An 18261-nucleotide genomic window follows, 5' to 3' on the forward strand; every position below is an offset into this window, starting at 1 on the left:
TGTATTTGTAGGGGTAGTGGTTCTTTTAGAGTTGGGACACCATGGAAAGATTCCTATTTTTGTTGTCATTGTTGTATTTGTCCAAACAATCGTACGTAAGTGAACAGGAAACTGAAGAAACAAAGCGGTCTAGCAATTTGTTCCATGACTGAATCAGTTGTTTTTTTTTTTTTTAGGCTTCCATTGGAGGATCCTTGGACTATCTTGCGCCTTTTGTGTCCAGACCTGGTGGTGTGCGGGGTTTCCTTGCTAACCATAATCCTATGCAGAAGACTCGTCACAAACCGAGTCATGCTAGCTGCACCCAGTATTACAACAGTAAGTTTATACAGTGGGATTTTATCACTGTGCATCCAAGCTTGTTCCTACGTGATTAATTTGTACTTTTTTTTTTTTTTTTTTACCGCAGACAGATGATGAAGCAACAGAAGATGAAGAATCAGAGGATGAGGATGAAGTAGATGAAGATGAAGTAGAGTCATTTCCTGGTGAGCACGCTCCACACGGCTTTTCAACGACAACGTTAGCCAAGCAGCTGGCCGAGCGTCTAAAGGCCGAAGTCCGTAAAGTGCTGCTGGACCTGGGGAGGATCTTTGCCATTAGCCTGCTGGCGTTGGCCGGTAGGACCCGCATCAGACCCTGGCACTTGAACCAGCAACAAGATGCTAAAGAGAGACTTGGTTTTAATGCTTTAATGCTTTTTTTTTTTTTTTTTTCCTTTTCCCACAAGGAATCACATTGCCCTCTGCTTTCTCGGCTATCTATTTCCTGCTTTTCATCGGTGTCAGCACGTGGTGGGCTTGTCACCTTCCAATCAGTCATCTGGGTTTCAATGCTCTGTGTGTGATGGTGGGCTTCTTCACGGCTGGACATATTGTTTGTTTATACTTATACCAGTGTCTCCTGGCCCAGGCGCTTTTCCCTCCGGACAGTCTGTGGGCGAGGTAAGAGCACCCTTTTCATCGTCGGAATTCCTTGGATTGTTGTCAGTCGGGTTTCTCACCAGGGTTGGGCGATATGGACCGTGGCATACGAGTATATCACAATATTTTTAGGACTTATCACAATATGATAATGAAGAACAATTGGGGCTGTCAAATGATCATTTTTCATCAGATTAATCACAGTTTTTAAAATGAATTAACCGTGATTAATCATGTCGGAGGGCGGCACGGTGGTCTAGGGGTTAGCGCGCAGACCTCACAGCTAGGAGACCAGGGTTCAATTCCACCCTCGGGCATCTCTGTGTGGAGTTTGCATGTTCTCCCTGTGAAAAATGAATGAAAATGAATAAATAGTAGTCATGCCAAAATGTTGTGTTGCTGCTGGATGTTCATAGTATCCAATTAATGGCCAGTCTCAGTTATTTGCACATTTTCAATTCTATTTATTTATTAAGGCTGCACGGTGGTCTAGGGGTTAGCGCGCAGACCTCACAGCTAGGAGACCAGGGTTCAATTCCACCCTCGGGCATCTCTGTGTGGAGTTTGCATGTTCTCCCCGTGCATGCGTGGGTTTTCTCCGGGTACTCCGGTTTCCTCCCACATTCCAAAAAAAACATGCTAGGTTAATTAGCCACTCCAAATTGTCCATAGGTATGAATGTGAGTGTGAATGGTTGTTTGTCTATATGTGCCCTGTGATTGGCTGGCCACCAGTCCAGGGTGTACCCCGCCTGGGATAGGCTCCAGCACCCCCGCGAAAATGAATGAAAATGAATAAATAGTAGTCATGCCAAAATGTTGTGTTGCTGCTGGATGTTCATAGTATCCAACTAATGGCCAGTCTCAGTTATTTGCACATTTTCAATTCTATTTATTTATTAAGGCTGCACGGTGGACGAGTGGTTAGCGCTCAGACCTCACAGCTAGGAGACCTGACTTCAATCCCACCCTCGGCCATCTCTGTGTGGAGTTTGTGTGTTCTTTTCTCCGGGTACTCCGGTTTCCTCCCACATTCCAAAAAAACATGCTAGGTTAATTAGCCACTCCAAATTGTCCATAGGTATGAATGTGAGTGTGAATGGTTGTTTGTCTATATGTGCCCTGTGATTGGCTGCCGACCAGTCCAGGGTGTGCCCCGCCTTACGCCCGAAGACAGCTGGGATAGGCTCCAGCACCCCTGCGACCCTTGTGAGGAAAAGCGGTAGAAAATGAATGAATGAATGAATAATCATGTCGGCAATATGCCCATTTTTGTCGATAATAGTCATCATCATCACTACTGCTGTTGCGGCTCCAGTCCAGCAAACACTACACGCATTAACACGCTGAATCCGTGATGTCACTTCCTCTCCACATGGCCGGAAGACATTTACTGAAGCACGCTTCAGCATTTTTCTGTGTACCATAAATTGTGGAGGCTATCATGAGCTATAAGCTAACTCCCAACAAACTTGTCGAGCCATTGGAAATTGCAGTAGGCTGAATGCCTACTTTGGGGCTCCTTTAGCTCCCTCTGGTGGACGGAGGCAGCCATCCATCCGTCCATTCGGTTTCTATGCCACTAGTCTTCCAGTGAAATGCTTTGTTCAGATGCAATGGAAAACATTCATTCATTTTCTACCGCTTTTTCCTCACGAGGGTCTCGGGGGGTGCTGGAGCCTATCCCAGCTGTCTTCGGGCGAGAGGCGGGGTACACCCTGGACTGGTCGCCAGCCAATCACAGGGCACATATAGACAAACAACCATTCACACTCACATTCATACTTATGGACAATTTGGAGTCGCCAATTAACCTAGCATGTTTTTGGAATGTGGGAGGAAACCGGAGTACCCGGAGAAAACCCACGCATGCACGGGGAGAACATGCAAACTCCACACAGAGATGGCCGAGGGTGGAATTGAACCCTGGTCTCCTAGCTGTGAGGTCTGCGCGCTAACCACTCGACCGCCGTGTCGCCCGCAATGGAAAACATTTAAATTTAAATCTAATTATTTTCCAAAACAAATATGGGAAACGGGGGACCAATTGTTGGGAAATATACCGTATTTTCCGGACTATAAGTTGCACTTTTTTTCATAGGTTGGCTGTTCCTGCGACTTATACTCCAGAGCGACTTATAAATGAAAATGTTTATGACACCTTTTCTGTTTATGTTTATTTTTTGTGTAGCTGAATAAGCATTGTGTTAGCATATCTTACACCTATTCAGCCTGTTCTGTATTCTTTTATTATTGTTACAACTTGCCTTCCAAGATGGCGGAATGTCAAGTAGTTTGGAAAATTAATTACCTGCAAAAAATGCAACTTATGTATGTTTTTTTTTTAACTAATTATGCATTTTTTGGCTTTGTGCGACTTATAGTCCAGAAAATATAGTATATTTTTTTTCTGGTTTATTGCGCAATGGCACTCCAGTAGCGCAATGAATGAGTCTACTCATCCCAAGCATCTTTTTTTTTTTTTTTTTTTCCTGCCAAGACTGTTTGGTCTGAAGGACATCATCAAACCAGGAAACTGCTCTTCACTGGATGATTTCAACCTTAATGCCCAATATGACTGGCCGGTTTACGTCAATCCAGGAATACTCTTCCTTCTCTACATTACCTCCGCAACAGTCCTGAAGACGGGTCATGGAACACCTAACCAGGTATGCTCGACTCTCCTCGGCTGCATGTAATGGGACTGGAATCAATGACGACACTGCAAAAAACTTCAGAGGATTTAGTTTGGCAGTTTCTCCCCTTTCTTAGGAAGAAGACAAGCAGCTGCCCAAAACTGAACGTGACCTTGAAGACGAGATGGTGGAGTTAAGCTCATGGAGTCAAAGGAGGGACGACGGTGAAAATGAAAAGCAGGTAGATCCATGTGTGCGTCTCTTAGCCCGAGCAATGTGACGTAATCAAAGCCACCAAAAAAATATGTCTAAGAAAAACAAAATTAGAGTCCAGCTCATGAAAGATGGTATCATTTAGTCGAGTGTGGTTAAAATCATTTTCTTGTGACTGGGGTTGTCACAAGATCTCGCGAGATTATAACGTTGCATCAGAACATCAAAATGTGATTCACTACCTCCTGGTACCTCAAAGTTGTCTTCGTGTAAACATAAAACTTTACATGAGTACACTGCCATTATTATTATCATTTAGTTTGTGTTTGTGGGAAATACTCGGTAAAATCATGTAAAAAAAAACAAACAAACAAATAAATTAAAATCTACCTGCAATTTCTTTGGGACTTTTAATGAATTAAAAAAAAGTCAGTTTGTCCAGTCCCAATATTCTAATAACCCAATATTGTGTATCGTCTGTCTGGTGATTTATGTGTGCATGGTGATACTATTTTTGATATACAGTCATGGAAAAAATGACTTTAGTTTCTTGTTCATTTTAATGTACAGCACAACTTTAAGTACCTTTTTTTATTTTTTATTTTAATTTTTTTTAGACAAACATAATGACCACCAAAATAAGCGATAATATTAAATATTAAATATTAAAATATTTAATATTAAATATTAAATATTTTTTAAATATTAAATATTTAAATATTTATATTAAATATTTATATTAATATTTAATATTTGATATTTAATATTTAATATTTTTTTAAAATTCAAATATTTAATATTTAAAAAATATTAAATATTAAATATTTTAATATTACATACTTTAATATTTAATATTTAATATTTAATATTTAATATTTAATATTTAATATTTAATATTTAATATTTAATATTTAATATTTAATTAATATAATGTAAAATATAAAATTAATATAATGTAAAAATAATATAATATAAAAATAATAAAACTAAAATATAAATAAAATAAATAATAAAGTGGTCGGAGTCATATTTTTTGGCAGTACAATGCGATATGATTCGGGTTATTATCAAGAAAGCCATGGGAATTGCCAAATATCATTTCTTAAATTGAACTCTTATGAAATATTTTTGTTATCATCACGATATCTGTCCAAAAACAAATGTGCCTTTAGCCATAAAAATGCACCAATAAACTGAAGAAACAAGGTGGCTCTAATCATTTTTACTATTACTGTATGTATTTTATTCATTGTGTTTTTTCCTGTACTACAGCATATGCTCTTACGTGTGGAAAGTGAACTCATAGGAGAAAGCCATGAAACTTTGGCTGAAGGAAGTCCACCACAACTTGGTATGTTTTTTTTTTTTTTAATATTTTCTTATTCATTTTATGATCTATTGACTGACTGATTGCCCTCTGGAAGGTCGTTGTAATCCAAAGTGACAGATGTATCTTTTGGACAGGTTTTGGTCACGCCAGTGGTGGCCAACAAGCTGAAAGTCCATTGGTAATTCTGGGAAAGGTGGTGCTGCAGCAGAGCTATGTCTGCGCTCTCATAGCAATGATGGTAATGTTCAGATAAGACGTTGTTTATGGATGCATGTATGAAATAAAACACTTTAGCATTAGCTCCTATACAGTTGATCCCCGTACAGCTGCTATTGGGTTAATAAATTCATTCCTTCATTTTCTTCCGCTTATCCCAGGGGTGGGCAAACTACGGCCCGGGGGCCACATCCGGCCCGCCAAGTGTTTGAATACGGCCCGCCCAATCTTTCAAAAGTATTTAATTTAAACTCAACATACAACCTGGCATCATGGCCTGAGCCAACCTTTTGATGGTTGTATCAATTTCGTTGTTTGACATGGTCTGTTGTTTACAAAGTGCTCCTGAAAAAAGAGACACAAGCACATAATAATAATAAAAATTAAAATAAGAATTATTATATTATTATTATAACTATTATGATTATTATATTTATTATATTAATGCTAATTATTATATTAATTATATATAATTTGCATATTTTACATAATAATAATATAATAATAATTATTTTAATTTTATTTTAATTATTATAATATTTTATTATTTTTTAAATATTTAAATATAAATATAAAATAATAAATAATAATAGCAGATTGCATGACAATTTTACAGATACAATAATACCAGGTGGACTGTTACGTGTAAAATATATAGTCTGCCCCCCCCCCCCCCCCCCCCCCCCGGAAATTTTGTTATATCAATGCGGCCCGCGAGTCAAGAAGTTTGCCCACCCCTGGCTTATCCTCACGAGGGTCGCGCGGGGGGGATGCTGGAGCCTATCCCAGCTGTCTTGGGGCGAGAGGCGGGGTAAAGCTTCCTCTTTTAGAAAAGGAACTTTGTGTACGACTTGGATACTATGAACATCCAGCAGCAACACAACATTTTGGCATGACTACTATTTATTCATTTTCATTCATTCATTTTCGCGGGGGTGCTGGAGCCTATCCCAGGCGGGGTACACCCTGGACTGGTGGCCAGCCAATCACAGGGCACATATAGACAAACAACCATTCACACTCACATTCATACCTTCATACGACAATTTAAAGTGGCTAATTAACCTAGCATGTTTTTGGAATGTGGGAGGAAACCGGAGTACCCGGAGAAAAGAACATGCAAACTCCACACAGAGATGGCCGAGGGTGGGATTGAACTCAGGTCTCCTAGCTGTGAGGTCTGAGCGCTAACCACTCGTCCACCGTGCAGCCTTAATAAATAAATAGAATTGAGACTGGCCATTAAAATGTTCTTTAGTAGAACGGATGCATTTTATTGTCACGATACAAAGTACAATGCGATTTAGGTTTCGAACCCTTTCCGTTGCTCTTCAGTACGCCTCACACATCACAAATGAACAAAGATCCGTTCATTTCGGTCCATCGGTCGTTAGCCTGTGATCTCCCCCTGTGCATAGACCCGGTCAGATATGTGGAGTCAGTCCGTTCGCTCATGTTCACGTTCGTTGCGCCTCAACCGTCGGTCACGAATCGGTCGGTCTTTCAGTCAGCTAACCCCACCCTCCCACAGAGCAAGGTGCGACGATAGGATAAGACAGGATAAGAATTTGCACGGGTGACGTGTAGGACCAATGTCAGTGTTAGCTAGCGCCCTTACTAGTTCATCCAGTAACGTTGCTGTTTTCCACATCAAAAATCTTCTCGGTAATGAAGGTATTTGATCAAATAACACCATGGTCTACACCAGGGGTCTCAAACTCAATTTATTTGGGGGCCACTGGAGCTCGGGTCTGGGTGAGACTGGGCCGCATCAGGTTTTCAAAAAAAAAACAAAAACCCAAAAAACGCATTTATTAAAAACAAAAAAATTAAAAAAACTTCGCCTTGGTTCCAATTTTCTACAATAAAAGCTCTGATAAAACATTCCACTGTTCTCAAATATCTTATTTTTTATTTTTCTAGATTAAATATAGATATAGATATATAGATTAAATATAATATATAATATAATAAATAAAATTAGACAAATAATTCAAGGTGGACTGTTAGAATTATAAGCAAATACAAATATATACAAATATATATATACATAAATACAAATAAATAATAAATATATAAAATATTATATAATATATTAAATATAATATATATAATAATAAAATTAATATATATAATATAATTAATCATTATAATATATAATAAATAAATAAAATTAGACAAATAATTCAAGGTGGACTGTTAGAATTATAAGCAAATACAAATATATATATACATATATACAAATAAATAAAATAAATAATAAATATATAAAATATAATATAATATATTAAATATAATATATATAATAATAAAATTAATATATATATAATATAATGAATCATTATAATATATAATAAATAAATAAAATTAGACAAATAATTCAAGGTGGACTGTTAGAATTATAAGTGTAAAATAGTGTGTGTTATAAAAAATAATATATATAATAAATTATATATATAATATGTAGATTAAATATAATATATAATATAATAAATAAAATTAGACAAATAATTCAAGGTGGACTGTTAGAATTATAAGCAAATACAAATATATATATATACATATATACAAATAAATAAATAAATAAAATAAATATATTAAATATAATATATTAAATATAATATATATAATAATAAAATTAATATATATATATAATATAATTAATCATTATAATATATAATAAATAAATAAAATTAGACAAATAATTCAAGGTGGACTGTTAGAATTATAAGTGTAAAATAGTGTGTGTTATAAAAAATATATATTTTGGCCCCCCAGGCAGTTTTGTTTTTGTTTGCCCACCCCTGGCATAGCATAAAGGTTACATGCCTGAATTTGGGAGCAATGCTGACAACCAAGTATGCGGGGATGCGCTGTGTAGCGTCTTTTTAGGAGCACAGTTACCATGTTGAAAGAAATGAATCTCACACCCGGTGTAGTCGCCTGGAAAGAAAGCAATCATGTGATCTTCTTGTCGTTCAGGTTTGGAGCATCACGTACCACAGCTGGCTGACATTTGTCTTGCTGCTGTGGGCTTGTCTCATCTGGATCCTGCGTGCCAGGTTAAAACCCAGGCCAATGACGGCAACAGACGCAATGAAAACCTTTTGTGGAAATGAATTATCTCGGAATGCTAGACACAAATATTTGCCGTATTTGTTTGGTGGTGTTCTCCTTTTTTTGCAGACGACATGCAGCCATGCTGTGTTCTCCGTTTATCTTGGTTTATGCTGTGGCGTTGTGTTGTCTCCAGTATGTGTGGGCCATGGAGCTTGACCCTGAACTGCCTACCACTATGGGAACCATGAGTCTCAGACAGCTCGGGCTGGATAAAGCCCAGTACCCGTGTCTGAGACTGGGAGCTATGGTAAGACAGGTTTACTTCTTTTTTTCATACGCCAACACTAACTTATTATATGTACTTTTAATTGTTAGATTGACATGTAGTTCAGGGGTCTCAAGACTGGGCCGCATCAGGTTTTCCAAAAAAACCCTAACAAAAAACGCATTTATTAAAAACAAAAAAAATTAAAAAACTTTGCTTTGGTTCCAATTTTCTACAATAAAAGCTCTGATAAAACATTCCACTGTTCTTTTTCTGTACTTTTTATTTTTTTACACAAAATAAAGGTATTTGATCAAATAACACCATGGTCTACACCAGGGGTCTCAAACTCAATTTACTTGGGGGCCACTGGAGCTCGGGTCTGGGTGAGACTGGGCCGCATCAAGTTTTCTAAAAAAAAAAAAAAAAAAAGCTTTTATTAAAAACAAAAAAAATTAAAAAACTTCGCCTTGGTTCCAATTTTCTACAAGAAAAGCTCTGATAAAACATTCCACTGTTCTCAAATATCTTACTTTTTATTTTTCTACACAAAATAAGATGAAAAATAAATAAACAAATCAAGAATAAAGAAAATCAATCAATCAGTCAAAAATAAATAAATATAATAATAATAATAATAAAACGGCAAATAATTAAAAATTACGAAACCACATATAGTTGGTGGGTAGACAAATTATTTTTTTTCATATTAAAATGAACAAAGCATTATTAGAGCCCTGTAGACATGACAAAACACGACTATAGTCACATTTATACTTTTTATTTACAACATATTGCGCAACTGCAGGGTCTTGAGACACATGCTAACTCGCAAACTAGACAGCTAGCGACCTAAATGGTAGCCTTCAAGTTATTTCCTTTCAACTTAAATAGCCAAAAACTTACCACTTCCACACGGATAGGGAGGATAACTATTAACAGTTATTTAACCTTTAACATGAACATTAATCAAACGTAATAATTTTTTCTGGGTACATGATACCATACAGCATCCATATCAAACTTGCGTGGGGTCGCACTAACATTAAACCTTTTACTTGCTAGCAATGCCTCGAAAGGGAATTCCACATTTGTTTACGATTTAAAATTCCTAAAGACGCCATCATCAGGCAGAAGTGGTTGGAGCTGTTAGCTAGTTATTATCAACTCCTATATCGTTTATAAACGCCGATGAAGTTAGCGGCACAAACCAGAAGTCTTTCTATACACTCGTTCATTCTGTTTATTCTCAATTATTATACCGTTTATCAGCTCCTAGCGACACAAAATGGTGACCAATAGTGTGACCAACCACGGTAGAGTACAGCGGAATAGGTGCAGATTCTGGAAGAACCAGAGTGGTGCTGATTATTGTGTGTAGCTGCTCTATAGGAGTCCACAACTCAATACAAAGGGACAAAATTATTTGCATAGTAGGTCCCTTTAATATAATACAAAGAAATATGAAAAATTAGAATAATTGAATGTATACGTGTGTCTAAAAATAGAATAAAAATTAAAATAATCGACCTGTGCAGCAGGCTCACTGGCACCAAAGCACAATACGAGCGTGCCTGCATGCCCATAAAGCAGCTACCACTTCAAATTGTTTGTGACTTGACTTGTCTGAATACTCATCTGTCATCTCCGTCCGTCTTCTCCATCAGCTCCTGTTCACCTCAACCTTTTGGCTCTTATTACGGCAGTCAGTGAAGGAAAACTTCAGCATGAGAAAGAAAATGGCCGCACCCCTGCAAGAGGTCACCACATCAGGTATTTTTGGATGTACGCTGAAACTGAATGATCAGATTGTTGTTGCTGCCGCGCCGACCGCTAATTTCAAATGTAGTCCTTGTAAGTCTGCGTTTAAACAAAGAAGATCTCTGACAAATTTCATATAATAGGGCAAAAGTAGGCTAATAAGCAAGACAATAAGCAGACTAATACTAGCCTACTAATAGTAGTAATGATCAGAAGAATAATGATAGTAATAATAATAGGCTAATTGTTATTATTAATAACAACAACAATTATTACTAATAACAATAACAATAATAATTATTATTATATTATTATTGATTAATTATATTATTATATTATTATTGATTAATTATATTATTATATTATTATTGATTAATTGCATTATTATTATTATTAATATGATAATAATTAATAATGATAATTAATTAATTATTATTATTAAACTATATTATAATTATAGTAATTAATAATAATAATAATAATAATAATAATGCTAATAATATAATGCTAATAATGCTAATAATAATAATAATAATGCTAATAATAATAATGCTAATAATAATAATAATAATGCTAATAATAATAATAATAATGCTAATAACAATAATAACAATAATAATAATAATGCTAATAATGCTAATAATAATAATGCTAATAATAATAATAATGCTAATAATAATAATGCTAATAATAATAATAATGCTAATAATAATAATAATGCTAATAATAATAATAATGCTAATAATGCTAATAATGCTAATAATAATAATAATAATAATAATAATAATAATAATAATAATAATAATAATAATAATAATAATGCTAATAATGCTAATAATAATAATAATAATAATAATAATAATAATAATAATAATAATAATAATAATAATAATAATAATAATAATAATAATAATAATAATAATAATAATAATAATAATAACCATTGCATGCACAGGAGAACATGCAAACCCCACACAGAGATGCCCGCGGGTGGAATCAAACTCTGGTCTCCTATCCACCGTACAGCCCTATTTCGAAACGTTTTTAAGCGTAAAAATAATGCACTAATTGCTTTGTCTGTGGTGTTGTTTTGTCTAAGAAATGGATTCCTCGCATGAATCAGCGCTAAAGGTCCTGGGAGGAATGGTGCTGAGTTGCTATGCCAAATATTGGATCTACGTGTGTGCTGGGATGTTCCTCATGGTCTCCTTTGTGGGAAAACTCGTTGGATACAAGCTCATCTACATGCTGCTTTTCCTGCTCTGCCTCTGCATATATCAGGTTGGGATAAGACGCCGGTTTCCTCGTGTAAGATAGTATAAGGTACTTCATTAGTACCACATTAGTACTTTTGTTGAAACGCTCCAAAAACCACTCCAGTATCTGTTTCAATTTTAATGATCAACCTCCAAGACATTATTAATAGCGAGTCACGCGTATGACACTTCTGACTGTTCTACTTTGTCCTGTTCCTTGTTCAAACGCATTGCTGCAGTCATCAGTCGTCGCAATTGTCCTACGGAAAATTAATTGATTCCGTAATGGCGTAATGACAGCCTTTATTCTCCTTCAGCATGTCCAAAAGTCACATTGTTTGTGTTGCCTCTGCCTTTTGGGTGCAGAGCGTTTCATCAACATTGACACAGGACCATGTGTGTCATACAGGGTTAAAAAAAAACATTTTTATTATATTTCTTTAATATTATTTCTTTTAATATATTTCTAATATTTCTATTTTAATATTTTAATATTTTAATATTTTAATATTTTAATATTTTAATATTTTAATATTTTAATATTTTAATATTTTAATATTTTAACTCCGGTTTTCTCCCACATTCCAAAAACATGCTAGGTTAATTAGCCACTCCAAATTGTCCATAGGTATGAATGTGAGTGTGAATGGTTGTTTGTCTATATGTGCCCTGTGATTGGCTGGCGACCAGTCCAGGGTGTACCCCGCCTTACGCCCGAAGACAGCTGGGATAGGCTCCAGCACCCCCCGCGACCCTCGTGAGGAAAAGCGGTAGAAAATGAATGAATGAATATTTTAATATTTTTATATTTTTATATTTTTATATTTTTATATTTTTATATTTTTATATTTTTATATTTTTATATTTTTATATTTTTATATTTTATTGTATACTGTTTTTATGTACTGTTTTATGTCTATTTTTTGTACATTGTTTTATTGTATTTTTTTATGTGTATTTTAACTCTGTGTTTTGCCTTTTGTGAAGCACTTTGTGACTTCTGTCTGAGAAAGGTGCTATATAAATAAAACTTACTTACTTACTTACTTATATTTTTATATTTTTATATTTTTATATTTTTATATTTTTATATTTTTATATTTTTATATTTTTATATTTTATATAAAAATATAAATATTAATAAATAAATAATTAATAAATAAATAATATAAATGTTATATCAAAAATTATATTTTATTTTATTATAATAATAAATGGTTAATTTATTATTATAATTTTATATAACTATATTTTACACCAGAATAATTCACATTGTTCACTATTGTCCCGTTATAATCTTGTCTTATATATGCCTCTTATCTGTTCAAGGTGTACTATTCCGTTTGGAGGCGTCTTTTGAAATTATTCTGGTGGCTTGTTGTTGCCTACACCATGCTGGTGCTGATTTCCATCTACACCTACCAGTTTGAAGACTTCCCAGTTTACTGGAGGAATTTTACCGGTTTAAAAGAACAACAGTATGTACTTGTTTTCATGTTTTGTTTTGATTCATCAACTTGGTTTAAATGTATTATACTGTATATTATGTATGTTTGTAATTATGTTCTATATTGTTCTATTTTTCACATTATTCACAGAGAATCTGAATGAAAATAAGGTTTGCCCGCCTTTGCTGGGCCTCTCCAGCCACATTCGCCGCCTTTTGAACCGCATATGCAGCCGACTCCCTCATCAATCACACAACATCCGTTGCCCGACGCAGTCAATATCGATATTGTGCTTTTTAACTGGTATCGGCGAATACCGATCGGTGTCCTCCTAGTTGAAAGCAAATTACATTTGGAGTTGATGGCTCCAGCCTAGTTCTTACAGCTGAGTCTCCTTTACAGAAGTGATGTCATCAGGATAACGTCACTCCACCGCGACCGCGATCGCCACCAACGCCAGTATAGATATGGCTGATAAAATATGTTTATATCCATCCATTCATTTTCTATGCCGCTTATCCTCACGAGGGTCACGGGTATGCTGGAGCCTATCCCAGCTGTCTTGGGGAGAGAGGCGGGGTACACCCTGGACTGCCAATCACAGGGCACATACAGACAAACAACCATTCACACTCACATTCATACCTATGGACAATTTGGAGTGGCTAATTAACCTAGCATGTTTTTGGAATGTGGGAGGAAACCGGAGTACCCGGAGAAAACCCACGCATGCACGGGGAGAACATGCAAACTCCACACAGAGATGGCCGAGGGTGGGGATTGAACCCTGGTCTCCTAGCTGTGAGGTCTGCGCGCTAACCACTAGACCGCCGTGCCTAAGAAAGTTTTGATTTTTAATATTATTTTTAACAGTGATTTCTGTGATGTTTACTTTAAAATGTTAGCAAACATACATTTTTATTGTGGTAAATGCTCGAGAGCCAGATACAGTCATCAAAAGAGCCCTACCTGGCTCCCGAGCCATAGGTTCCCTACCTCTGTTATAGATGGACTTATAGGTGAACAGAATTATTTTGAAGGTCATGGTTCCTCTTTTGGGGAAAAAAGACAAACTTCCATGATGACTGGGATAATGTGAACATCCAGCAGCAACACAATGTATTAGCTTGACTACTATTTGTAAATATATTAGTTTGTCATGAACTACAAATGGAACAACGTAGAAGATAATTACAAGCCATGTACTATAATACATTTAAACAAACTTGATGAGTCATGTCAAGGACCCTTTAACCGAAAGAACGAAACTAAAAATATTGAAATATTGATGGTTTATTTTGTTTTCCAAGGCTGGCAGCGATTGGTCTGGAGACGTTTGCCCTCTCAGAACTGTTTGTTAGCATTCTGATCCCTGGATTCTTCTTGTTGGCCTGCATTCTACAGCTGCACTATTTCCACAAACCCTTCATGAGAATCACTGACCCTGAATATGTGTTACCAATACACAGGTATGCCGCTTTGTATTATTATGTTAGCTTATTAAGGTTTTAATGTTCATGCATCCACAGGGCTGGCGTATGAATATGAATGGATGTTTGTTGGAGGTTGCCCAAGCTGCAGCGATGTAGCTTACGCCACTGTTCAATTTAGGATGGGTTCCTGTGTTTTGATATTTAGAAAATTGCTGTACCAATCTGGTTTATTGCTATAATTATTATTCATAAGTCAAACATGTCTAGTACGGAAGCCCAGACTTCAGCCACCTCCTCTAGTTCCATTGCCTTCCATTTCAGTGAGAAACCGTCCCCAGCATGTCTGAGGTCGGCATAGGTTTTGAAGGTTTTGTACTGAGAAGAAGGACCATTTTTGATGTTGAATTTTAGTTGAGGGGGTAAGGTGAGGAACGGTGAGTATTGGAGAGGAGGTGTGAGGCGTTCCATGCCTGGAACGCCTCACACCTCAGGGAGGCGAGCCTGTAGGCCGTAGGGCCTTCTCCTGGCTGGGCATGCCTCCAACGCCTCACACCTCAGGGAGGCGAGCCTGTAGACCGTAGGGCTTTCTCCTGGCTGGGCATGCCTGGAACGCCTCACACTTCAGGGAGGCGAGCCTGTAGGCCGTAGGGCCCTCTCCTGGCTGGGCATGCCTGGAACGCCTCACACCTCAGGGAGGCGAGCCTGTAGGTCGTAGGGCCTTCTCCTGGCTGGGCATGCCTCCAACGCCTCACACCTCAGGGAGGCGAGTCTGTAGGCTGTAGGGCCTTCTCCTGGCTGGGCATGCCTGGAACGCCTCACACCTCAGGGAGGCGAGTCTGTAGGCTGTAGGGCCTTCTCCTGGCTGGGCATGCCTGGAACGCCTCACACCTCAGGGAGGTGAGCCTGTAGACCGTAGGGCCTTCTCCTGGCTGGGCATGCCTGGAACGCCTCACACCTCAGGGAGGCGAGCCTGTAGGCCGTAGGGCCTTCTCCTGGCTGGGCATGCCTGGAACGCCTCACACTTCAGGGAGGCGAGCCTGTAGGCCGTAGGGCCCTCTCCTGGCTGGGCATGCCTGGAACGCCTCACACCTCAGGGAGGCGAGCCTGTAGGCCGTAGGGCCTTCTCCTGGCTGGGCATGCCTGGAACGCCTCACACCTCAGGCAGGCGAGCCTGTAGACGGTAGGGCCTTCTGCTGGCTGGGCATGCCTGGAACGCCTCACACCGCAGGGAGGCGAGCCTGTAGACCGTAGGGCCTTCTGCTGGCTGGGCATGCCTGGAACGCCTCACACCTCAGGGAGGCGAGCCTGTAGACCGTAGGGCCTTCTGCTGGCTGGGCATGCCTGGAACGCCTCACACCTCAGGGAGGCGAGCCTGTAGACCGTAGGGCCTTCTCCTGGCTGGGCATGCCTCCAACGCCTCACACCTCAGGGAGGCGAGCCTGTAGGCCGTAGGGCCTTCTCCTGGCTGGGCATGCCTCCAACGCCTCACACCTCAGGGAGGCGAGCCTGTAGACCGTAGGGCCTTCTCCTGGCTGGGCATGCCTGGAACGCCTCACACTTCAGGGAGGCGAGCCTGTAGGCCGTAGGGCCCTCTCCTGGCTGGGCATGCCTGGAACACCTCACACTTCAGGGAGGCGAGCCTGTAGGCCGTAGGGCCTTCTCCTGGCTGGGCATGCCTCCAACGCCTCACACCTCAGGGAGGCGAGCCTGTAGACCGTAGGGCCTTCTCCTGGCTGGGCATGCCTGGAACGCCTCACACTTCAGGGAGAAGAAGAATACGGATATAAAAAGTGATGGAAAAATTAACAATGTTCTTAAGGCCAAATTCACTTTGGAATAAATGAGTTTTAAATCAAAGTCTGTGATGGTCTGCGATTCAACGGGCAAGGCGTTCCATCGCCTGGGACCAGTTCCAGAAAGGGACCAGTTCTTCCTGTAGTTTTTAAATGGACCGCGGAACCTCAAGCAACTGTTTGCTTAGACACAGTGCATTTTGGGATAATCATTGGAAGCTTCCATCGGTACTTGTTTGTATATTATACAGTGTTAAGTTGCTGCATGATGAGTTTAGCATTGTTTGTAAGATGGCAGCGTGAGTCAGGACCTCCTGCAATTGACGTAGTAACTGTTTGTGTATACAGGAAACGCAGCTTTGAGCAGACTGGCCCTCGTCATGTTGGAACGCTCTCTGAAGAGGATGTGGTCACCAACATGGATGATGACTCAGCAGATAAAGGTAAAGGTTATATGAACATGTACAATCTTACCTCAATTGAGACAAAGTATTTGTTAGAGATGCTGGTTTCTATTTCTGCCTAGACCAGGGGTGGGCAAACTACGGCCCGGGGGCCACATCCGGCCCGCCAAGTGTTTGAATACGGCCCGCCCAATCTTTCCAAAGTATTTAATTTAAACTCAACATACAACCTGGCATCATGGCCTGAGCCAACCTTTTGATGGTTGTATCAATTTTGTTGTTTGACATGGTCTGTTGTTTACAAAGTGCCCCTGAAAAAAGAGACACAAGCACATAATAATAATAAAAATTAAAATAATAATTATTATATTATTATTATAACTATTATGATTATTATATTTATTATATTAATGCTAATTATTATATTAATTATATATAATAATATTGTTATATTTGCATATTTTACATAATAATAATATAATAATAATTATTTTAATTTTATTTTAATTATTATAATATTTTATTATTTTTAAAATATTTAAATATAAATATAAAATAATAAATAATAATAGCAGATTGCATGACAATTTTACAGATACAATAATACCAGGTGGACTGTTACGTGTAAAATATATAGTCTGCCCCCCCCCCCCCCCCCCCCCCCCCCCCGGAAATTTTGTTATATCAATGCGAGTCAAAAGGTTTGCCCACCCCTGGCCTAGACGATATACAATGGATGATAAAATATAGATAGATAGACTTTCTTTATTGTGCATCGATAAAAGCCCATCAATACTGGCATTGCATTATGATAAGATATTCATATTTTCCACATGTGATTTTTGTCCTAATCTTCTTTCTTCCACTGATTCCGATTCTGGTTGTTTTTCTTTACTCTTAGAGAAGTTGATGCCTAGCAAGTGGGGTCTGGTGATGGACAGGTTACTGGTTCTCTTCAGAAAGTTCTCAGACATTCTCACAAGAGGTCAAGTCTTTCTCTGGAGGCTTCTGGAAATCCACATCCTTAAGATGGTGGCCTTCTACTCTGTGTGGGTTGCGCTTGAAGAGGTAAATATAAACATTCCATATTGTTTTCCTTCACAGCTGCATCAAACAGCCTTTTAACGTGGTTAAAAAAATGCAATAAGAGGCTTTAAATCTCCTTGCTGGGCATGCCTGGAATGCCTCACACCTCAGGGAGGCGAGCCTGTATGCCGTAGGGCCTTCTCCTGGCTGGGCATGCCTGGAACGCCTCACACCTCAGGGAGGCGAGCCTGTAGGCCGTGGGGCCTTCTCCTGGCTGGGCATGCCTCCAACGCCTCACACCTCAGGGAGGCAAGCCTGTAGGCCGTAGGGCCCTCTCCTGGCTGGGCATGCCTGGAACACCTCACACTTCAGGGAGGCGAGCCTGTATGCCGTAGGGCCTTCTCCTGGCTGGGCATGCCTGGAACGCCTCACACCTCAGGGAGGCGAGTCTGTAGGCTGTAGGGCCTTCTCCTGGCTGGGCATGCCTGGAACGCCTCA

The 18261-nt window shown here is 38.6% G+C and overlaps 1 protein-coding gene across 5 annotated transcripts in view; it reads left to right on the forward strand.

Annotated features, from left to right (window-relative positions):
- Positions 1 to 18261, forward strand: part of piezo1 (piezo-type mechanosensitive ion channel component 1) — a 73439-nt gene that overhangs the window by 9926 nt on the left and 45252 nt on the right. For all 5 annotated transcript variants that reach the window (XR_009120181.1, XR_009120182.1, XR_009120183.1 and 2 more), the window contains exons 4-18: positions 177 to 318; positions 410 to 620; positions 731 to 944; positions 3423 to 3591; positions 3695 to 3799; positions 5044 to 5122; positions 5236 to 5339; positions 8300 to 8379; positions 8504 to 8684; positions 10310 to 10415; positions 11503 to 11684; positions 12989 to 13137; positions 14418 to 14576; positions 16682 to 16776; positions 17639 to 17805. Coding sequence is in view for 2 of the 5 variants with exons in the window: in XM_058056645.1 (XP_057912628.1) it covers positions 177 to 318; positions 410 to 620; positions 731 to 944; positions 3423 to 3591; positions 3695 to 3799; positions 5044 to 5122; positions 5236 to 5339; positions 8300 to 8379; positions 8504 to 8684; positions 10310 to 10415; positions 11503 to 11684; positions 12989 to 13137; positions 14418 to 14576; positions 16682 to 16776; positions 17639 to 17805 (2143 nt within the window). In the remaining 3 variants the exon portion in view is untranslated. The remainder of the gene's footprint in view (positions 1 to 176; positions 319 to 409; positions 621 to 730; positions 945 to 3422; positions 3592 to 3694; positions 3800 to 5043; positions 5123 to 5235; positions 5340 to 8299; positions 8380 to 8503; positions 8685 to 10309; positions 10416 to 11502; positions 11685 to 12988; positions 13138 to 14417; positions 14577 to 16681; positions 16777 to 17638; positions 17806 to 18261) is intronic.

The sequence above is a fragment of the Doryrhamphus excisus genome, chromosome 19 (genome assembly GCF_030265055.1).
Source record: "Doryrhamphus excisus isolate RoL2022-K1 chromosome 19, RoL_Dexc_1.0, whole genome shotgun sequence".
In the NCBI taxonomy this organism is placed as follows: domain Eukaryota; kingdom Metazoa; phylum Chordata; class Actinopteri; order Syngnathiformes; family Syngnathidae; genus Doryrhamphus; species Doryrhamphus excisus.